The sequence below is a fragment of the Cucurbita pepo genome, chromosome 14 (genome assembly GCF_057944985.1).
Source record: "Cucurbita pepo subsp. pepo isolate OVF chromosome 14, ASM5794498v1, whole genome shotgun sequence".
Classification (NCBI taxonomy): Eukaryota; Viridiplantae; Streptophyta; class Magnoliopsida; order Cucurbitales; family Cucurbitaceae; genus Cucurbita; species Cucurbita pepo.
The window spans coordinates 12,533,939-12,556,011 of NC_141811.1; the positions used below are offsets into that span (position 1 = coordinate 12,533,939).

Genomic DNA, 22,073 nt, shown 5'->3' on the forward strand with positions numbered 1-22,073 from the left:
AAAACTTGACATAGATGACAAAAGTAGATAACCAACAAAGAAACTAGTGTTTATAAGCTCAATTCTCAAAACTCAAAAACAAGAAACGAGATGGTTATCAACCGGGACCTAAATGTTTAACCTTGACCTGAGTTAATGACGGTGACGTATTAGACATAAGAGTGAAGATTAGTGGTTTACTAAAAATTAAAGTAGGACTAGTTGTCTAACCTGGACTCAAGTGATAGAAGATGGCGTTTTAGGCACAAGGTTAAAAGTTTAGAGGCTTGTTTAAAACTCAAGTAGGATCCAAATGTTTGACCTTGACCCGAGTTATGACGGTTACCTATTAGACATAAGAGTAAAAGTTTAGAGACTTGTTAAAAACTAAAGTCGAACCAAACGAACACGATCTTAAGAGTTCAAACACGTGTAAGAATTTTTTTAAAGCGACTATACTAGAGAATGAATTAGCTACCCGTTGTATCAACTTGTGATTGGTTAATTTTATTGCATCTTATAATCCTTTGCTTTATACAATACTTTAAGTATCGAATCAAATGCTCCTTTCCACAAGAGGGAAACGACTATTCTTAGCCACTAAAGGGCTAAGATTCTTCTTTATTTCTTTGATTAGTAACTTTTGTTCTTCCTGTAATGTGAAGATTTTGAGTTAGAAATGAAGTTATCCCTTTAGGATTTGGGTAATCTCTTCCAAATCAAATCAACTTATAGGGTATTTGGAATCATATCTCTTGATGTTACTGTCATACATTTGATGAAATGAACCTTAGGGTGCCCCTTTTTCTCATTCTCCTGTCTTTGTTCACTTTTTTTACCAAGTTTTTAATGGAGATTTATTCTTATAAAACGATTGTTATCTATATATATATATATATATATGCATACATTCATGCATATACAAACAGGTGAACTTGGAGTTTACTGTTTCAAGATGGACCCATAAAGTAAATCATTGATTGATAACAGACTAGTTGTTCATCATGGTTGCTCACAATTGAACGAATCATACAATTTCATTTGGCACAATCTAGCTCAACCATACCAATTTGTTACCTGACTTTATCATGGGAGCTAGAATGATCTATGTGAAAAGGTTCAAATGATCTCTTTTTATTTTGTAGCTTCTTCATAAATTCATAAAATCTACACGTGAGATCCCCACGTCGGTTGGGGAGAAGAACGAAACATTGTTTTTTAGGATGTGGAAACTTCTTCCTAGCATATGCATTTTAAAAACCTTGAGGGAGAGCCCAAAAGGAAAAACCCAAAGAGGATAATATCTACAAGCGGTGGACTTGAGGGGTTACAAATGGTATCAGAGCTAGACACCAAGCAATGTGCCAGCGAGGAGGTTGAGCCTCGAAGGGGGGTAGACACGAGGCGGTGTGCTAGCAAGGACTCTGGGCCTTGAAGGAGGGTGGACTGGAGGATTCCACATCGATTGGAGAAGTGAACAAGTGCCAGCGAGGATGCTTGGCCCCAAAGGGGGTGGATTGTGAGATCCCACATCAGTTGGGAGGAGAACGGAACATTCTTTATATATAAGGATGTGGAAACCTCTCCCTAGTAGACAAGTTTTAAAAACCTTGAGGGGAAGCCTGAAAAGAAAAACTAAAAAAGGACAATATCTGCTAGTGATGGGTTTGAGCGGTTATACTATACCTCTCCCTAGTTTGAGCTGTTAAACTTTCAATTTTATTCGTAGTGTATCTGTAAATTTTAAAAATTCTCGAGTAGGTCAATAATCTATCTAACAAAAGATAGAAATATCAGGAATTTATTGAACACAAACTTCAAAGGCTAAAATGATTATGCAAAAAGGGAAGAAAAAAGAATTGGTGCTAAAAAAAAGTTGTAAAAGGTATAGGAATGGTACTAAACATGCACCATAGTCCTTTCATTATCAAACATTGCCCACTTCCCTTTTTCTTAAACATCACATTGTGTGCCATTCTATCTCAACATCACTAATCTTTTCATCAAACCCTACCATTATAATCAATATTTCTTATAATAATGCCGAGCCCATCAAGTCCAAAAGGACGATTTTAAAATATTCATCCAAGTGGCTCTATTTAAGGTATAGACAAAAGATAGCCACGTTATTCATCGACGAGTACAGTAGTACTAAGTTAGAAAGGCTTTTTTCCCATGGATACATTGTTTTAGAGGGAAGGAGGTTCAGGATTTCATTGACTCTCATGTTTTTGTTCAGGTTCAGGATTTCACCTAGAACTTCTGTCCATGAATGAATGGTTGAAAAAGCCACTGTTGCCGTCAATTATGAAGTTGCTTCGACTACAGAACCATGTCTGTCTCTTGGAGCGACCGATAGAGAGAGGGGTGCAACAAAAAGTGTTCGAAAAAAGGCGTCGGAGGGATGCACTGGATCTGACATGTCGCTTGCTAGGTATCAAAGAAATCGTGGCGAATCAGATTTTTCCACTTGGCTTTTAACAATAGTGGGGAGTAGAGAAAGATAAGATAAGAAAAAAGAAAAAGAAAAAAAAAAAAAAAAAGAATGAGTCATAAGCAAAATGGGAAGAGGATTAAGCAATGGAGAAAGGCATGAAAATAAAGAATAGAAGTGGAGCACAAAAATGGAGTTCTAGAGGCTAAGCTTTGCCTAGTCAAGCCACCTAACTAGTGCACTCCCACATACCATTAAATTCTTTAATACAAATTTTAATCAATACTATGAATGCATTACTTCCAAAAGTTATGATTAACCTCATTAATTACTCACCCAAAAAATAAAAAAAGTGTATTTTTTTTCTTAAAATATTATACGAGCAACGGTGAAAAATTATTTAAATGTTGTCGACGTTGCTAGTAACTACGGGATATGAATTTGAGGTACTTTTACATTTTCTTTCGATTAAATTAATAAAAATACTCGTAAACTTTGCACTTTGTCTAAAAAAGACTATTCAGTTTAAAAATATTCTTATCGTTAGTTTTGAATAAAAACGATTGATATTTTATTTAAAAAAATATTCTTAAATTTCAAAAAATTTCAAAAATATTTTTTAAAATTTCAAAATGTTTCAAAAATATCTTTGAACTTTCAAAAATTTCCTCTGAAAAAAAATTTAAAATTTGAAGTGTTTCAAAAATATCCTTGAACTTTCAGTTTCATTAATATTTCTGAATTTTAAAATTTAAAGTGTTTCAAAAATATCTCTGAAGTTTCAAAAGTTTCATTAATATCCTCTGAAAAAAAAAAATTTTAAACTGGGAGTGTTTAAAAAATATCCTTGAATTTTCAAAAGTTTTATTAATATCCTCTGAAAAAAATTATTTTAAAATTTGAAGGGTTTCAAAAATATCCTTGAAATTTCAAAAGTTCATTAATATCCTCTGAAAAAAATTTTAAAATTTGAAATGTTTCAAAAATATCATTGAATTTTCAAAAGTTTTATTAATATCCTCTGAAAAAAATTATTTTAAAATTTGAAGTGTTTCAAAAATATCCTTGAACTTTCAAAAGTTTCATTAATATCCTCTGGAAAAAATTTTAAAATTTGGAGTGTTTCAAAAATATTCTTGAACTTTCAAAAAATTCATTAATACCTTTGAAATTTTTTTTTATAGTTAGCGCTTGCTTTTGTTTCTCAAAACAACAATCTCTCTTCAAATCAAAACATAGGCACTCAAGTGAAGAAACCTTAATGAATATAGACGAACACAATGTAGGGGCTCCCTCTCCTCTGCGAGTCGAGAAGAAGTCCCGTTGCAACTAGATACTTGATGATGGACAATTCTTGATTTTCCCTTAAAAAAAATTTAAAACTTCAAAATTACCTTAAAATTTTTAAGGTTAAAGGTTAATTCTACTTTTAAAATTTTAAGAGTATTTTTTAATCATAGTACTAATAATAAGAGTACGTTAAAACTTTTAAAATTTTAAAAAGTATTTTTAAAACAAAATACAATAATTTTTATCCAAAACTAGTCGTAATAATATTTTTGAAACATTTTTTTAAAGTTTAAAAATATTATTGATCGCCGTAAAACTTTAAGGATATTTTTTGAGACAATGTATAAAATTTAGAGATATTTTTATTAATTTAATATTTTTTTCGAACATGAAAGGGTGCAAATTTGTTAGCTATATTGTGAACTAATGTATTTATCAATCAAACCATGCATTCCACTAAGAAATTTAGAATATGTAAAAAAATTAGGTCATAAAGGACCATCCATTGTCATTGTAGTTGAATAATGGGCATTATTCAAAAAGTTGTATATATAATTGTTCGGGTTCTTTATCTTTTGAGTTGTTCTGCTGGATCGGTCGTTCAAGACTTTGGTCTCTATCCGAACCTAATAAAAAAAATGGGATCACTTCTTATGGATTCATCGAGAATGATTCTGATCTAGTTCATGGCCTATTAGAGGTAGAAGGCGCTCTGTTGGGATTGGGATCCTCACGGACAGAAAAAGATCGTAGTCGATTTGATAATGATCGAGTGACATTGCTTCTTCGGCCTGAACCCACCTCACGGACAGAAAAAGATTGTAGTCGATTTGATAATGATCGAGTGACCTTGCTTCTTCAGCCTGAACCCAGGAATCCCTTAGATATGATACAAAATGGATCTTGTTCTAGATTTCTCTATGAACTATACGGATTAGAGTTTGAAGAAGGGGAAAGGAAGGAGTCCTCGACCCACAACCGTCTACATTTTCAAATGGTTAATACATAATTCTTAACCGTGTATAAGACTTCGAAAAAGGTTAGAATCAAATAGATAGTATCGATTTTTATTAACAAAGAGTTTTATTGAAGCTTGCGAGGATCGAACTCAGTCTCAAAGATAAACTTCCAATCACATTTAAGCACATAACAAATTGATGCATTGTTTTATTTGAAATTATTCCTCGCAAACGGATTGCCGCAGTGACAGAATCGCAAGCGTTATTGGGCCTTTCAAAAAGGGAGAGGAAAATGTGAAGAAATCTCGATCATCATCTTAGGTAAAAAGTGATTGGGTTTCTTTTTTCATTTTTTCTTTACTTCATTATGATTCTAGATTGCTCAAAGTTCTTCCCCAAAGTATGATCCAACGGCGATTCTTAAGCATCACGGTGCGATCCTTATCTTTTCCTTTAAAGTCTAAAGTTGTGTGACTGAATCAACCAAATTTGAACCCGTCTTTGATGATTTCTTTTTGTGGATTTAAAGGCTAGATTGATAATCGGACACGTATGTTGTTTGATATTCCAGAATCTGATAAATGCCAATGGCTAATTTGGTTTCGAACAGGGAACGTCCTTTTTTGGGCTGTAGGGAATCATTTCAATGAATACTGTTCCTTTTTTCTTCATTGTTTATTTGAGTGGAGATCTTCTGCTTTATCTTCTTCACTTTGTGGCCATTAATTGCAATTTTGTCTAAGCTTTTTCAGTTTTAGAAGGGTGAGATCTCACATCGGGGTGGAGAGGGGAACGAAGTATTCCTTATAGGTGTGGAAATATCTCCCAAATAGATGCGTTTTGAAACCGTGAGATTGACGACGATATGTAACGAGCTAAAGCGGATAATATCTGATAGTGGTGTGCTTGGACTGTCATAAATGGTATTAGAGCTAGACACTGGACGATGTGCTAGCGAGGATGCTGGGCTCTCAATGGGGGTGGATCGTGAGATCCCACATCGGTTAGAGAGAGGAATGAAACATTCCTTATAAGGGTGTGGAAATCTCTCCCTAACAGATGCGTTTTAAAATCGTGAGGCTAACGACGATATGTAACGGGCTAAAACGAAAAATATTTGCTAGTGGTGTGCTTGAGCTGTTACAAATGGTATAGAGCTAGACACTGGGTGGTGTGCTAGCAAGGACGCAGGACTCTCAATGGGGGTGGATTGTGAGATCTCACATCAGTTGGAGAGAGGAACGAAGCATTCCTTATAAGGGTGTGGAAACCTCTTCCTAACAGACGCGTTTTAAAACTGTGAGGCTGACAGCAATATGTAACGGGCTAAAGCGGACAATATCTGCTAGCGGTGTGCCAGCGAAGACGCTAGGCCCCTAAGAGGGGTTGGAGAGGGGAACGAAACATTCCTTATAAGGGTGTGGAAACCTCTCCCTAACAGACGCATTTTAAAACCGTGAGGCTGATGGTGATACGTAACGGGCTAAAGCGAACAATATCTGCTAGCGGTGTGCTTGGGCTGTTACAAATGGCATTAGAGCTAGACACCGAGCGGTGTGCTAGCGAGGACACTGGGCTCCCAAGAGGGGTGGATTGTGAGATCCCACATTGGTTGAAGAGAGGAACAAAACATTCTTTATAATGGTGTGGAAACCTCTCCCTAACAAACGCGTTTTGAAACTATGAGGCTAACAGCAATACATAACCGGGTAAAGCGGACTTGATTTTAAAATATAGAAATTGGATAAAGGAGAAGGATAAGTGGCAATGGAAACTGTGGGATGAGGAATAGAACCCACCACCTGCTTTGCCACTTTGTGGCTGATAGATATGCCTCTTGCCTTGAAAAAGTGGGAGATGACAATGGGAGCAGTATATTTAAAAACCTCCACCCATTTGCACACATTCTCTTCTTGATTTACAACAAAACCAGACCCCTTTTTGCAAAAAAATGCATATTTCTGTAAAGTTTCAGTATTAATGGCAGAAGAGGATACCCCCTCTGAACCTTCTTCTTCTTCTTCTTCTTCTTCAGCTCTCACCTCTACAATGTCCACTCCATTGCGGAAGGTGTTCTGTAGAATTTCAGGACTTGCAACTTCTCTGAGAAGAAACACAGCCCCTCACAGCAGAAGAATCTTTCACAGAGATGTTGAACAACAAGAGTTTCAATATGCAAGCTCTCATTGCCTTTCTTCTTATTACAGTGTCTTTGTTGCTCGCCTTGCTATAATGGTTAGTCTTTGGGAATGATCTGATACTCATTCAAGTTCAAACTTAATACCACCCACTTGTGAAATGATATCGGTGCCATTCAGCTTGATATACATCTTGACAGTGATGATTATTACATTATAATACAGGTGATGCTAGCTATTTTGATTGGGATGCTGACAATACTCACATGGCACTTCACGAAGAGCTACACGGCACAGTCGCTTGACAGCTTAGCGTATGGTCTTCGACATGAACTGCTGCAGCGCCCGATCTTACGGATGTGGAGTGTCTTGAATTCCACAGCTGAAATAACCACAGCTCAGGTCAAGCTTTCAGAATATGTAATGAGGAAGTACAGCAAGCCAGTGAATCAAGCAGAGCAAGTTGAGGTTGTTTTCTTATCCTTGTCTGATTTACCTTTCATACTGTGATATCCCATGTTGGTTGAGGAGTAGAACGAAACCCCCTTTATTAGGGTGTGGAAACCTTTCCCTAGCAAACGCGTTTTAAAGTCTTGAGGGGAAACCCGAAAGGGAAAGCCCAAAGAGAACACTATCTGCTAGCGATGAACCTGGGCAGTTACACATACATTGAGCTCTGAACTCATGTTTCATGTCTGTATTTTTCTGTAGTTGTATGAAGCAATGAGAGACGTTACGTGGGCGATGTTTGCGAGTCGAAAAGCTCTTAATGCCATAACCATCAATTACAAGAATGGTTTTGTCCAAGCGTTCCATCGAGATCATAGAAGCAACAATACGTTTTATATTTACTCGGATCTTGCAAACTATTCCATCACTGCCACTCAATCATATAATATAAATCGACTTTCGTCGGGTGAAGGGTGGTCCGAACCACCCATACATGGCAATGTTTCAGCAAAATGGTACCGGGAACCGCTTGATCCTATCAGTGGTGAGAAGATGGGGAAAGCAAGGCAAATCCCACCGGAGGACTTGATTAACATTCCTGGCATTTCACAGGTAGCTGATGGTGTTGCCTCATGGCATGTTACTGTCAGCAAGTACATGGATACACCATTGCTTTCAGCAGCCCTGCCTGTTTCGGATGCTACAAACGAAAGCATAGTTGCAGTGGTTGGTGTCACGACCGCACTTTCGAGCGTCGGTCAACTTATGAAGGAGCTTGTTGAGTTCCATAGTGGACATATTTATCTAACCTCTCAAGAGGGCTACTTGCTTGCTACTTCAGCCAATGCTCCCTTGTTAAGAAATACATCGACCGGTCCGAAGCTTATGATGGCTGTCGATTCCCAAGATGACGTGATTCGATTAGGAGCCGAATGGTTAAACAAAACCTATGGAAATAACTTTCCTCCTGGTCATGAGGTCCATGAAGAGAATGTCAAGCTTGGTGGTCAGCAATATTACATCGACTCATTTTTTCTTAATCTAAAGAAGCTTCCCATTGTAAGTTTCGCCATCGATCCATCGACTTTCTTTTATCTAATCGTTACGAACATAACAAGATCCTTTCGTTTTTTGTAGGTGGGGGTTGTTATCATTCCTAGGCAATACATAATGGGAAAGGTAGATGAAAGAGCTTACAAAACATTGGTTATACTCATTTCTGCCTCTTTGTGCATCTTAGTTGTTGGATGTCTATTCATTTTGATTCTGACAAAAGGAGTATCTAAGGAAATGAAACTAAGAGCTGAACTAATAAGCCATCTTGATGCCAGAAGAAGAGCAGAGGCATCTAGTAATTACAAGAGTCAATTTCTCGCGAATATGAGGTGAGTTCATTTAAAACGATGGACGAATAACGTAGCGACTTGGCGTGTGTGTTAATAACAATGTTAGTTTATACTTTATTGATATTGCAGTCATGAGCTGAGGACACCGATGGCTGCCGTAATTGGACTGCTCGACATTCTAATGTGCGATGACTGTCTCAATAACGAACAGTTTGCGACAGTCACTCAGATTCGAAAATGCTCGACAGCTCTACTCCGACTTCTTAACAACATTCTAGATCTAAGCAAGGTATAATGAGCTCGCTTTGTTGGTTCTACGAAATTTTGTTCTGTTTTTTTGGTTATAGTGTGAAAGATCATAGCCTAATTGTTATCATTCGAATAATCACTTAGGTTGAATCTGGAAAGCTAGTTTTGGAAGATGCGGAGTTTGATCTGGGACGAGAACTCGAAGGGCTTGTTGATATGTTTTCCGTGCAATGCATCGACCATAATGTGGAAACTGTATTGGATCTCTCTGGTACGTTTTCCGTTCACGAATTGATTACACTACAATTTATGCAATGCTCTAATACAATGCTATTGTTTTAGATGATATGCCGAGATTAGTTCGAGGAGACTCCGGTCGGGTTGTTCAAATATTCACAAACTTGATTAGCAACTCTATCAAATTCACTACTAGTAAGTGATCTTGTTTATCACCAGTGTTGCTTATCAAACAATTGATTAACCGTTTCGAATGTTTTGCAGCTGGTCACATCATTCTTCGAGGGTGGTGCGAGACGTCGAATACGCTCAAAGAAATGGGAAAGTCTTGTATGGATCAGAAGAAATCACGGTTTCCTAATCGGACAAAGATGAAACAACACGGAGACCACACGAAGAACGCGTTCAAGAAAGATAACAAAATGACCTTATGGTTTGAACTTGATGACACTGGCTGTGGTATGTCAAAAGCCAACCAGAAGAACACTTGATAATTTCCTTCGATTTCTAAATGCTAAGTACCGTTTTCTCTGCTCCTTACAGGGATCGATCCTAGCAAATGGGAGTCTGTTTTTGAAAGCTTTGAGCAAGCAGATCCCTCGACAACCCGAACGTAAGTAGTTAAAACAGTTAAAGATGCTGTCAAGAGTTTTCATAGCTCAATATCTAGTATAAAGATATGTTACATTTTTCAGGCACGGTGGCACTGGTCTTGGACTATGCATCGTACGTACCTTGGTAAGTTCGACCGAACCTTTCCCAGCACCAACCCCCCGCTCGAAACTTAGAGCGTTTCTATAAGCATCTCATTAACCGAGGCTAATAACAGGTTAACAAGATGGGTGGTGAAATCAAGGTCGTAAAGAAAAACGGCCCGGGAACTCTAATGCGACTTTATTTGGTTCTCAGCACACCTGTAGACTCCATAGATCATCACTCTCAGTTTGATTTTGCAAAACATAATGCAGTGGTAAGTGAAGAAATGAAGCCTTGAGTTTGTTTTCAGACATGGCTCATTTCTTAAGACAAAAGTCCCAAGCTCGTTAATATCGATGTTTCTCTGTGCAAATGCAGGTACTTCTTGCACTCCGTGGCAGCACGAGTCGATTAATCACGTCGCAGTGGCTTCGTAAGATCGGACTGTTCACTTTAGAGGCTTCAGAATGGAATGAACTAACTCTAATCCTTCAAGAACTCTTTCAAGCCAGAAAGTTCGAAAACAAAAGGGGATTTAGTCCACAGGATTCCCTCGGTGAACCATTACGAGCCGAGTTAACGAGAATTAAGGACATGAAAAGCCTAACGTTCATCGTCGTTGCCGATATCGGGATACTGGACTTGAGCACGGATATTTGGAAGGATCAACTTTACTTCCTTGACAAGTACTCTGGAAAAGTGAAGTTTGCGTGGATGTTAAACCACGATACATCCAACGCCATGAAGACGGAGCTTCGGGGAAAAGGACACTTTATAGTGAACAATAAGCCGCTGTATAGAGCAAAAATGATTCATATTTTGGAAGCTGTTATGAAGGACAGAAATCTTGAGATTCAGAGGAAAAATGGTTTAAGAAATGCATCAAAAGAAGGGGATTATCATGAATGCCTTGAAATTGATTCAACTCAGTTTGAAACTGCTAGCTCTGATGATTCTGATTTAGCTGAACTTGACAAGTCCAAGTCTCAGTGTGCAACATTTCAGGAAGAAACAATGCCAAAACCTTGTCAGCCGCCATTTTTGTCCCTTAACGATAGCTTAGTTGAGTTAACTCGTGTACGTTCGACTGTGAGTAACGCAGGGACCGGCAGTTCATGTGACATGAGACAAGACTCGTCCCATGGACTGAACTTAGGAGGCAACTATCCTAAAAGCCAAGAAGAATCAGATTCTAAGAATGGTCATGGTAAGAAATCTCTTGAAGGGCTACGCATTTTGCTTGCAGAAGATACACCGGTTCTTCAAAGAGTAACGACGATAATGCTCGAAAGAATGGGAGCCATGGTGATCGCTGTCGGAGATGGGCTGCTGGCTGTTGAAGCTCTGACTGCAATGCTTAGTGCTGAAGAGCAAAGAAGAGAATGCCCCACGAGATATGATTTGGTCTTGATGGATTGCCAAGTAAGTGCCAACTTAACGTTACACTCCATGAGCCAAAATTGAGATGATGCTTTCTTTGCACTTTAGAGTTGCTTGCATTGATATATAATGAACCTAAATCACTCCCGAACTATAAGAGTCCAAGCTCACCGCTAACAGATATTGTCCTCTTTGAGCTTTCTCTTTTCAGGCTTCCCCTCAAGGTTTTTAAAATGATCTTCTAGGGAGAGGTTTTCACACCCTTATAAGGAATGTTTCATTCCCTGGGATCTCACAATCCACCCCCCTTCGGGACCGAGCGTCCTCGTTGGCACTCATTCCTCTCTCCAATCAATGTGGGGATCTCACAATCCACCCCCTTCGGGGCCCAGCGTTCTCGTTGGCACTTGTTCCTCTCTTCAATCGATATGAGATCTCACAATCTACCCCCTTTAGGGCCCAGCGTTCTCGTTGGCACTCGTTCCTTTCTCCAATCAATGTGGAATCTTACAATCCACACTCCTTTAGGGCCCAGCGTCCTCTCTGGCATACCGCCCGGGGTCTATTGTGAGATCCCACATCGGTTGGATAGGGGAACGAAACATTCCTTATAAAAGTGTGGAAACCTCCCTAGCAGACGCGTTTTAAAAACTTTGAGAGGAAACCTGAAAGGGAAAGCCCAAAGAGGACAGTATCTGCTTCCATCGTATTTGATTGTTGAAAATGAAACATGATGCAAAGTTTCTTATGATCTAAATCCTATATGTACTTACAAAGCGTACAAACTTTCTTAATATTTGAAACAGATGCCAAAGATGGACGGCTACGAAGCAACAAAAGCGATTAGAAAGCTAGAATTGGGAACGAGCCTTCACGTACCGATCGTAGCATTGACAGCCCACGCAATGTCATCGGATGAAGCCAAATGCTTGGAAGTAGGAATGGATGCATACCTAACAAAGCCAATTGACTATAAGCTGATGGTATCCACCATACTTTCCCTCACTCAGAGAAAAGTCTAAGAAACGTTGCTTATGATTCTCGAGCTACACTACGTGCTAATGTTTTCGGTTTTGCAAATCAAAACGGTCACTTTTTAACCGAACAAAAAGGAGACGAGAAGGCATTTAAGGGTCGGAACGGGGCGTATATTCAAGAGACGAGTTTAATGCTAAAGAGTGTAAATTTGCTGCCATCAGTAGGTAGGTTCCTTGTGTCCATTGAGCTTTGTACATATTGTTGTAGGGCAGATGAAAGGCTGCTTAAGTTTTCCCACTTTTTGTAATTAGTAGTGAGATAACAAAGTTAGGTATTATGATGTAAAGAACATTCTAACCGTGCAAGTAAAAGTAAGAATAAGAGGGGAAATAAGCTCTTCTCTTTGTAATCATTTAACCATCCCTCGGTCTTCAGACCTAAGCGAGTTGCTCTGTGGCACATGCGTGTCACAATGTGGGTGCACGGGACGAGTGTCTCGTCTTCCTTTGAAAAATGTCTTTCAAAGACAGTATCAAACAGTATGAATGTGATAATATTGCATCCCAGCCCATGTGTCCAAGGTTGGATTATGCACCTACTATCTGGAATGGTTAAGCATGGACACGGGAGAGTCTGATGTTTGAGAAAACCCGGATGGATGGATGTTCGTGATGTCGTGATGAGATGATCGACACATGGGTTAGTTCCCAACGGATGTGTCCGGGCGAGTCTAGATGGTCGATGTGTCCCAAGACATGGGATGACATCACGATGCATGAATCGTATTGTTGGGAACCGAGATGACAATGAGATGCGATGTGATTGTGTCGCACACGATTGAATATGCAGCCGAACAAACTTGGATTCCACACAAGCTATGTTCGGTGGGTGAAGGCAAACCTTGCCTAGACTAAAAAAATTAAAAAGAAAATAAAAACGCTTTAGAATATATATATATATAACAACATTAACTTGTTGAGAAAGAAAAAGAAAGTGCAAAAGGAAGTGAGAGCTTAAACAACTTGTTCATCTAAGTTCCGATCTTTCTTCACAGAGAAAATCAGAGCTAAAACCCAAGGAAAATGGCGAGATACGATAGAGCCATTACGGTATTCTCACCGGACGGTCATCTCTTCCAAGTAGAATACGCTCTCGAGGCCGTCCGTAAGGGCAACGCCGCCGTCGGGGTTCGCGGTTCCGACACCGTCGTCCTTGGCGTCGAGAAGAAATCCACCCCCAAACTCCAAGATTCCAGGTCACTCTCTCAATTTCTTTTCCTCTTTAACGAATTCATCCTATTTCAAGGTTGTTAGAATCCGGATATTGAGTTACTGTCAGAACCTCGTATCGAGTTTGATTTGACTTGACCTAATTTTTGGGTTGGAAGTTTCTTGTTAGTGGTCGAATTTTAGGGTTATTGAAATGGCGATTGTTCTTTCTATTTGTTTCATATCTGATTTACTGTTTGCAGATCGGTTCGGAAAATTGTGAATCTCGATGATCATATTGCACTTGCTTGTGCTGGACTCAAAGCAGATGCACGAGTTCTGATAAACAGGGCTCGCGTTGAGTGTCAAAGCCATAGGCTTACAGTTGAGGATCCAGTGACTGTTGAGTATATAACGCGATACATTGCAGGGCTTCAGCAGAAGTACACACAGAGTGGTGGAGTGAGGCCATTTGGGCTTTCCACTTTGATTATTGGGTTTGATCCTTACACTGGTACTCCATCATTGTATCAGACAGATCCTTCTGGGACTTTTTCCTCTTGGAAAGCCAATGCAACCGGGAGAAATTCAAATTCGATTAGGGAATTTCTTGAGAAGAACTACAAGGAGACTTCTGGGCAAGAAACTGTGAAGCTTGCTATCCGTGCATTGCTCGAGGCAAGTTGTTATAGCTTTTCTTGTTTTCTTTACTTGCACTTTGTAAATAGAGCTGTTACAAATGGTATCAAAGCTAGACACCGGGCGGTGTGTCAGCGAGGACGCTGGCCCCCATGAGGGGGTGGATTGTGAGATCCCACATTGGTTGGAGATGAGAACGAAACATTCCTCTTAAGAGTATGGAAACCTCTCCCTAGTAGACGTGTGTTAAAATTGTAACGAAGGCCAAAGCAGACAATATCTGCTAGCAGTGAGCTTGGGCTGTTACTAATGGTATCAAAGCTCGACACCGGGTGGTGTGCCAGCGAGGACGCTGGCCCCCAAGGTTAATGAAGCATAGCCAACCTATTCTACTGCAGAATGGATTTTTCAAAGTTAATTGCTTGCATTTATCTCTGTTCCTTGTTTCCAAAAGACATATGGTTTGCATGTAAAGTTCTTTTGGATAATAGAACCTTTGTTTGGTTTCTGAACTGAAGTAGTTGTTTGATCATGACTTGTAATGGGTGTTTGGTATTCCTTGATTGAATACAGTAGTTTGTTTACATGAAGCTACTTTAGTATTTGGTGTGGTGATTGGTTTTGAATCATCTGATACTCGATTATATGAGATTTTTTTGACAATTAGCCGGATTTGAAATCTACCAAAACTAATTAGTCAACACACACAAACTAACTCAAAATAAAACTCTGAAATCAATTGCATTGAAAAACAAAACAACTTGGTGGCTTTTATAGACCTTACGAAATTAGTAAACGAGAAAAATAGCATACTCTAAAAATAATAAATTAACACCCATTAAATAATTTAGTGGTCCTAACATTCCTATAGAAATGGCATAAATGCTTTTAGTTTTACTCGTGGTACTACACAGACATACTTGTTTTTGTGTGACACAATGCTTCAGCTCAATAACTCGTCAAACCACACAAGAAATGAAACCTCACATCAATGTGTTTTTACTCTAGTGATGGAGTTGTGTCTTGGTCCTATCTTAGACGGTTTCTTTAGGGTTGAAATGGTTAGATTAGACCATTTCTTTAGGGATGTTAGGACCATTAAATCATTTAGTGGGTTGTTAATTTATTATTTTTAGAGTTTATAATACTAATTTCATTTGTTTGTAAGGCCTATCAAAATGGTTAAGTTGTTTTGTTTTTCAATGCAATTGATTTCCGAGTTTCATTTTGAGTTAGTTTGTGTGTATTCATAGAATCCTCAAATGTCAAACAAAGAAGTTGTGAGCCTCGAAGTTATAGTCAAAGTGACTAAGTATCGAACAAAGGGTGTACTTTGTTCGAGGGCTCCAGAGAAGGAGTCGACTAAGTATCGAACAAAGGGTGTACTTTGTTCGAGGGCTCCAGAGAAGGAGTCGAGCCTCGATTAAGGGGAGGCTGTTCGAGGGCTCCATAGGCCTCAAGGGAGACTCTATGGTGTACTTTGTTGGAGGGGAGGAATGTTGGGAAGGAGTCCCACGTTGGCTAATTAAGGAGAAGACCATGAGTTTATAAGTAAGGAATACTATCTCCATTGGTATGAGTCCATTGGTATGAGGCCTTCTAGGGAAACCAAAAGAAAAGCTATGATAGCTTATGCTCAAAGTGAACAATATCATACCATTGTGGAGGTTCGTGATTCGATGTACAAAATGGAAAATAAGTTGTGGTTGTATCATGACTAATGCTTAATGGTAGGCACATAGCTTGCATGCTTTTCGGTATTCCCTCCCTTGGTTGGGCTGATTTTTGTTTTTGTGGCTCTCCTTTGAACTTTCCTCCGTACTTTCATCCATGGTTCATTCATCGAAGAAAACATGAATGATTCGGTTATTAAGCGGTCAAGGATTTGGACATTTCTTGCTATACTGCGCACATTCTTTGGTGTAACTGGTTATTCCTTACCCTAAGAACCAATTTGATCATTTGGTGTAACTAGTTATTCCTTTACTCGAAAGTTTCTTTGGATCATTGTTTAATCTTCAGAGGGCTTAAAACATTAGACGGCAAATGGAAAAGTCCTTTTAGAAACAATTCCATAAGGTTTTCGAAAAAATAGGTCACTCTGAGAATGAGAACACACCCGAAAAAAGAAACAACCTTAAAAAATTAGTACAAAAACACCTTCCAAATCCAAACAACTAGAAATGCCAAAATAGATATAACCATTGCTTTGCATTGACCTCTTCTTGGTTAACTTAGCTGATCTCGAGTAATCGAGCCAATGGCCGTTATGAATATTGGTTCGTGATTTAATGTCCTAAGTTAACATATCCGAGTTTACAATTATCCTTCATTCTTCAGAGGTATTGCCATAAATATACCAAATGAGTTAAGTGAATTTCTTGAATGTTTATCTGTGATACTTAGTGACTTACTTCCATCGACTCGACTCAACTTGTAGGTTGTCGAGAGCGGAGGAAAGAACATAGAGGTTGCTGTGATGACAAAGGAACATGGTTTGAAACAATTGGAGGAAGCTGAAATTGACGCCATTGTTGCTGAGATTGAAGCAGAAAAAGCAGCGGCAGAGGCTGCCAAGAAGTCCCGGCCGAAGGAAACATGATCACTTCTCTTGTAGTACTCACTGACTTCGTCTGGCTAAGTTTATATCTTTTGCAATGTGCTTAAACTTCGAACCTGGAAAGATTGTCATGGAATTAAACCCACCATTGAAGCATTGCAGTCAGCTTCATGCACCCAATGAACACCAAATTGAGTTTCCTTTATAGAGATTTGCTATATATATTATCCCTATGGTTTCAGGGAATGAGACATATAAAGTGTGTTATTTTAGCCATCTTCCTTTCGAGCCCGTTGGAATTAGGGTGCACACAGGTCGAGTTAGGTGAGCAACTTTGAGAGTTTACAGTTCAACTCAACCTTTTGTTTTTTAGTTAGGTTGGGTCGTTACTTATTCACCGTTCATATTATATTAATAACTAAAATTTAATAAAACTCAAATATCAAATTTTCACAAATTTCAATGTATTATCAACCTTAGTTCGATTGGATTAAATATTTTATAGGTTAGCGAGCGGATCATTGTTTATGCATGCAATGAAGCTGAAAAATGTGTAAACTTCTTTTTATTTATTAGTAAGAGTATAGGTTGGGGAAAACTCCAAAACTAAGGTTCCACTCGAAAAGGGCACTCCTACGACACCCCTAAACTACAAGCTAGCTGCAAAGGAATTCGAATTAGTGGAGTTTTCTGTTATAATTTTTTCATTATTATTTAAAGTATAATATTTTTATATCCTTCTACCAATATTTTTTGAGTTCGATTAAAGTAGTAATATAATTTATTGAAGAATATACTACACGTCATACTTAATTAAATTAATTAAATAATTATTTAATTAAGTAGAAGTCAAAGCAAGCATCTTTTATCTTTAAGATAATTCCAAGAGGAAAATAAGGAAATTAAGCTTTTTAAGTCGATTATGAAAGGAGAGGGTTTCGTGTTATATGCTTATATTTTCAATTATCATAATTGGTTGGTGTAATAGATTCTATATTCTAAACAACATTTTAAAATTATAATAATAATTGAATTGATTAAAATATATATTGTCGAGTAATAGGCTGGATCAACATTTTTATAAGATTAACAAAATGCATTTCTAAAGATAAACTTGAGTCACAGACAGCCGAACAACCGGTTTGTCTTTTTTAAATTTAATTATAAAAATATGATGATAAATAATTTATAGACATCATCCATGGTTTATATTTATATTAATTGGACACTTAATTAATTAAGTCAATGATCAATCCTTAAGGGAGAGATTAAATAAGAGAATCGCGATAATCACTACATAGCATAGAGTTTCAAATCAATGGCGGAAATCCAGAATTCGGAAGCGCCAAAAATTCTCACAATGAACCAAGGAATCGGCGACCAAAGCTACGCCACAAACTCAATCTCACAGAGTAAATACCAGTCCGGATCCCGGCCTCTGCTCCGCCGCGCCATTGCCGCCTTATGCGCGGCCGATTTGCCATCCGCCATTGCCGTTGCCGACCTCGGCTGCTCTTCAGGACCGAACGCGCTCTTCGCGATCTCCGAGATCGTCGGCGTGATCCGCGGCTGTTGCGGCGGTGAAGCGCCGGAGTTGACTGTGTTTTTGAACGATCTGGCGGAGAACGATTTCAACTCTGTTTTCAGAGGATTGTCGAACAAGAAGAACGGCGGATCGTCGGCTATGGATGAGTGTTTCGTCGCTGGAGTTCCAGGATCTTTCTATGGAAGATTGTTTGCTTCTAACAGTCTTCATTTTGTGCATTCTTCTTCCAGTCTCCATTGGCTTTCTCAGGTTAGTCTCTATTCAAATCTTCATAATAGTTTACATTCATGTAATTAACACAATATAAATTTAAATTTGAAATTCAAAGATTAAAATAACTCTTAAACACTTTTCAATGTTCTTCATGACCAAATTGTAATCACTGAATTCTACCGTTAGATAAATATTCTTAGATTTAGGCTTTTACTTGGAACTTCCCTAAGGGTATAAAACATGTTTAGAGAGATGTTTCCACACTCATATAAAAAATGGTTTGTTCTCCTCTTTAACCGATGTGGAATCTCATAATCCACCCCTCTTCAGGGCGAGTGTTCTTGCTAGCACTCATTCCCCTCTCCAATTGATGTGAGATCTCACAATCCACCCGCTTCGGCGAGCTCAGCATCCTCGCTGGCACACGACTTAGTGTCCTATTGTGAAATCCCACATTGGTTGAAGAGTGGTATAAAACATTCTTTATAAGAGTGTGGAAACCTCTCCCTGAGTAGACGCGTTTTAAAATCTTGAGAAGAAGTTCAGAAGGGAGAACTCAAAAAGGACAATGTCTACTAGCAGCGATGGGCTTGTACTGTTACACAAATAGACACAAAATCTCAAAATTTAGGGGTTAAACTTATTGCGTATATCGAATCGAACAGAAATAAAACATGAAAGTTGAAAACAGGTACCTCGAGAGCTGAGTGAGAAAGGGAAGGGAATAAGGAACAAAGGGAAGATTTTCATATCAAAGACAAGCCCAAGTGAAGTAATAGAAGCATATTATGGTCAGTTCAAGAAGGATTTCAGTTGTTTCTTGAAGTCAAGATCAAAAGAAGTGGTGTGTGGAGGGAGAATGGTTTTAACTTTCAGAGGAAGAAGGCAGCCAGATCCATGCCCTGATGAAACTTGCCTTCTTTGGGATTACTTGGGGCTAGCCTTCCAAGCTTTGGTCCATGAGGTATATATATATTCAACCCATCTTTTTTATAATTTCGAAACTTAGTGTAACAATCTAAAGCTCACCGCTAGTAGATATTATCCTCTATAGACTTTCTTTTTCGAACTTCCCCTCAAGGCTTTAAAACGCGTCTACTAGGGAAGGTTTCCACACTCTTATAAAGGGTGTTTCGTTCTCCTCCCCAACCGATGTGGGATATCACAATCCACCTCCTTCAGGCTGATCGTCCTCGCTGACACTTGTTCCTTTCTCAAATCGATGTGGGACTCCCACTAAATCCACCTCTTTCAGGGCCAGCGTCCTTACTGGCATACCGCCTCTTGTCTACCCTCCTTCGAGGAACAGCCTCCTTGCTGGCACATCGCCCGGTGTCTAGCTCTTATACCATTTGTAACAGCCCAAGCCCACCACTAGCCGATATTGTCCTCTTTGGGCTTTCCTTCAAAACTTTAAAACATGTCTAATAGGGAAAGGTTTCCACACCCATAAAAAGAGTGTTTCATTCTTCTTCCCCACTGATGTGGGATATCACACTTATTCCTGCACCAGAGGTAGGTCGAAGAACGGAAGGAGGGGAGCCAATGTCCCAGCCTCTCTCTAGTTGTCTTAGATGGTCGTCCTTGATCTTTCAGGTCTATGTTCCTTTGGTTACTGAATTTTTTAAAACACCAAATAACTACTCCTTTGACCTTCAATTATGTACCAAATTTGTTCGTTAAAACTTTCAATTTTGTCTCTAGAGGGTCTTTATTAAACATAGAAAATTGAAAGTTTAAGATCTTATTAGACATTTTTAGAAACTTTAGGAACTGAAATAAGATAATTTTCTTCGTCTGAGAACTGAAACCGAAGATATTTATATAGTTATTGCATAGTAGGGGCTTATTGAAGAAGAAGAACTAGAGAGCTACAACACTCCTTATTATGAACCGTATGTGGAGGATGTGAGAAGGGAGATAGAGGAAGAAGGGTCCTTCAAAATAGAGAATTTGGAGATAATTGCTTTGGCATGGGATGGTGTGAATAGAGATGGGGAAAGCTATGAACGATCAAAGACAACCCAACAAATGGCGAAGGCCATTCAAGCAGTGAATGAATGTATGATAAGAGCCCATTTTGGTGGAGATATTATAGAGCCATTGTTTAAGAGATTTGAAGAAATCATGGTGGCTGATACTAGAGAGGTGGAGCATGTTAGTTTGGTTGTTTCTTTGCTTAGAAAATAATGATAATATTCTTCGTTATCGTTATTGTTACTATCTTGTTAGCGTTTTAGGGTTTCGATGGGTATAAACGAGTTGTCGAGTCTGAGAGTTTTGTTGGATATCGATGGGTACAAACAAATTGTCGAGTCTGAGAGTTTTGTTGGATTTCGATGGGTACAAACAAATTGTCAACTCTGAGAGTTTTGTTGGGTTTCGATGGGTATAAACGAGTTGTCAAGTTTGGATGAAAATAAACGAATGGTCGAGTCTGAGAGTTTTGTTGGGTTTCGATGGGCACAAACGAATTGTCGAGTCTGAGAGTTTTGTTGGGTTTTGACGGGCACAAACGAATTGTCAGTCTGAGAGTTTTGTTGGGTTTCGATGGGTATAAATGAGTTGTCAAGTTTGGATGGGTGTAAACAAGTTGTCGAGTCTGGGAGTTTTGTTGGGTTTCAATAGGCACAAACGAATTGTCGAGTTTGAGAGTTTTGTTGGGTTTCGATAGGCACAAACGAATTGTCGAGTCTGAGAGTTTTGTTGGGTTTCGATGGGCACAAACGAATTGTTGAGTGAGTTTTGCTGAGTTTCGATGGGCTCAAACGAATTGTCGAGTCTGAGAGTTTTGTTGGGTTTGGATGGGTATAAACGAGTTGTCGAGTCTGGGAGTTTTGTTGGGTGTCGACGGGCACAAAGGAATTGTCGAGTCTGAGAGTTTTGTTGGGTTTGGATGGGTATAAACGAGTCGAGTTTGGGAGTTTTGTTGGGTTTCGATGGGTACAAACGAATTGTCGAGTCTAAGAGTTTTGTTGAGTTTCCATGGGTACAAACGAACTGTCAAGTTTAGATAGGTATAAACGAGTTGTTGAGTCTGGGAGTTTTATTGGGTTTCAGTGGGTATAACTAAGTCATTGAGTCTGAGAATTTTGTTTGGTTTCAATGGGTATAAACGAGTTGTTAAGTATGAGAGTTTTGGTTGGGTTTTGATGGTACAAACAGGTGGTCGAGTCTAGGAGTTTTATTGGATTTCGATGGGTATAAACGAATTGTCGAGTCTGGAAGTTTTGTTGGGTTTCAATGGATATAAACGGGTGATCGAGTCCGGAGTTTTGTTGGATTTCGATGGGTATAAACGGGTGGTCGAGTCCGGAAGTTATGTTAGATTTCGATGGGTCCAAACGAATTGTCTCGGAGAGTTTCGTTGGGTTTTGATGGGTATAAGCTAAGGACTACAGTTTAATGGGGTCATTGTATGTTATGTGGGCCCATTCTGTTTTATTTTATTCTCCAACTACCCATTCTTAAATATTTTCCAATAATAATAATAATAATAATAACAATTGTCAATGTTTTTTTATTACTAAATTTGGTTGTTTCTTACCATTTTTTAAAGGAAATATTCAAATTCTAAAAACAAAATTTTTTAATTTTTTTAATTTGAATAAACTAAATTACATAAATAATTTTTTTATTCCATTTTTATTAAAAAATAATTGAGAACCGAAACCAATTTCATTCACATTCTTCGGTTTGGGTCAAATTCTCATTAATATATCGCGATACATACAGTATAATCATAAATTATCGCGAGATATTGGTAACTCC

General features: G+C 38.6%; 3 protein-coding genes across 7 annotated transcripts; all 3 read left to right on the plus strand.

The window, feature by feature from the left end:
* Positions 1-4,826: 4,826 nt before the first annotated feature.
* On the plus strand, positions 4,827-12,531 carry LOC111809631 (histidine kinase 1). 3 transcript variants are annotated; one of them, XM_023695999.2, is made up of 14 exons: positions 4,827-4,983; positions 6,698-6,897; positions 7,026-7,268; positions 7,512-8,309; positions 8,388-8,635; positions 8,726-8,885; positions 8,990-9,116; positions 9,188-9,277; positions 9,347-9,541; positions 9,626-9,695; positions 9,778-9,820; positions 9,912-10,052; positions 10,157-11,200; positions 11,965-12,531. In XM_023695999.2, exons 2-14 carry the CDS (start codon positions 6,712-6,714, stop codon positions 12,178-12,180), a joined length of 3,561 nt encoding a protein of 1,186 aa, XP_023551767.2. In that variant the 5' UTR covers positions 4,827-4,983; positions 6,698-6,711; the 3' UTR covers positions 12,181-12,531. The 3 variants fall into 3 exon arrangements, with proteins under 3 accessions (XP_023551767.2, XP_023551766.2, XP_023551765.2); XM_023695998.2 differs by having other exon boundaries at positions 4,945-5,094; XM_023695997.2 differs by lacking the exon at positions 4,827-4,983 and having other exon boundaries at positions 6,427-6,897.
* Positions 12,532-13,100: 569 nt separating this feature from the next.
* Positions 13,101-16,819, plus strand: LOC111810591 (proteasome subunit alpha type-7). Its single transcript, XM_023697320.2, has 3 exons — positions 13,101-13,391; positions 13,608-14,022; positions 16,424-16,819. Exons 1-3 carry the CDS (start codon positions 13,219-13,221, stop codon positions 16,583-16,585), a joined length of 750 nt encoding a protein of 249 aa, XP_023553088.2. The 5' UTR covers positions 13,101-13,218; the 3' UTR covers positions 16,586-16,819.
* A 981-nt stretch (positions 16,820-17,800) lies between these two features.
* LOC111809832 (putative methyltransferase TCM_000168) lies at positions 17,801-20,516 on the plus strand. Of its 3 annotated transcripts, none has more exons than XM_023696268.2 (3): positions 17,801-18,338; positions 18,994-19,266; positions 20,145-20,516. In XM_023696268.2, the coding sequence occupies exons 1-3, from the start codon at positions 17,862-17,864 to the stop codon at positions 20,490-20,492; spliced, it is 1,098 nt and encodes a 365-aa protein (XP_023552036.2). In that variant the 5' UTR covers positions 17,801-17,861; the 3' UTR covers positions 20,493-20,516. The 3 variants fall into 3 exon arrangements, with proteins under 3 accessions (XP_023552036.2, XP_086973346.1, XP_086973345.1); XM_087117220.1 differs by having other exon boundaries at positions 20,131-20,312; XM_087117219.1 differs by lacking the exon at positions 18,994-19,266.
* Positions 20,517-22,073: the final 1,557 nt, after the last annotated feature.

Bases quoted from the DNA above. Each gene is read 5' to 3' on its own strand.
- LOC111809631 (XM_023695997.2), top strand. From the start codon at position 6,643: ATGGCAGAAGAGGATACCCCCTCTGAACCTTCTTCTTCTTCTTCTTCT. The intron at 7,269-7,511 runs GTTGTTTTCTTA...ATTTTTCTGTAG, and splicing joins ATCAAGCAGAGCAAGTTGAG to TTGTATGAAGCAATGAGAGA. The intron at 9,696-9,777 runs GTAAGTAGTTAA...TACATTTTTCAG, and splicing joins GATCCCTCGACAACCCGAAC to GCACGGTGGCACTGGTCTTG.
- LOC111810591 (XM_023697320.2), top strand. From the start codon at position 13,219: ATGGCGAGATACGATAGAGCCATTACGGTATTCTCACCGGACGGTCAT. The intron at 13,392-13,607 runs GTCACTCTCTCA...TACTGTTTGCAG, and splicing joins CCCAAACTCCAAGATTCCAG to ATCGGTTCGGAAAATTGTGA. The intron at 14,023-16,423 runs GCAAGTTGTTAT...CTCAACTTGTAG, and splicing joins CTATCCGTGCATTGCTCGAG to GTTGTCGAGAGCGGAGGAAA.
- LOC111809832 (XM_023696268.2), top strand. From the start codon at position 17,862: ATGGCGGAAATCCAGAATTCGGAAGCGCCAAAAATTCTCACAATGAAC. The intron at 18,339-18,993 runs GTTAGTCTCTAT...AGTTGAAAACAG, and splicing joins GTCTCCATTGGCTTTCTCAG to GTACCTCGAGAGCTGAGTGA. The intron at 19,267-20,144 runs GTATATATATAT...ATTGCATAGTAG, and splicing joins TCCAAGCTTTGGTCCATGAG to GGGCTTATTGAAGAAGAAGA.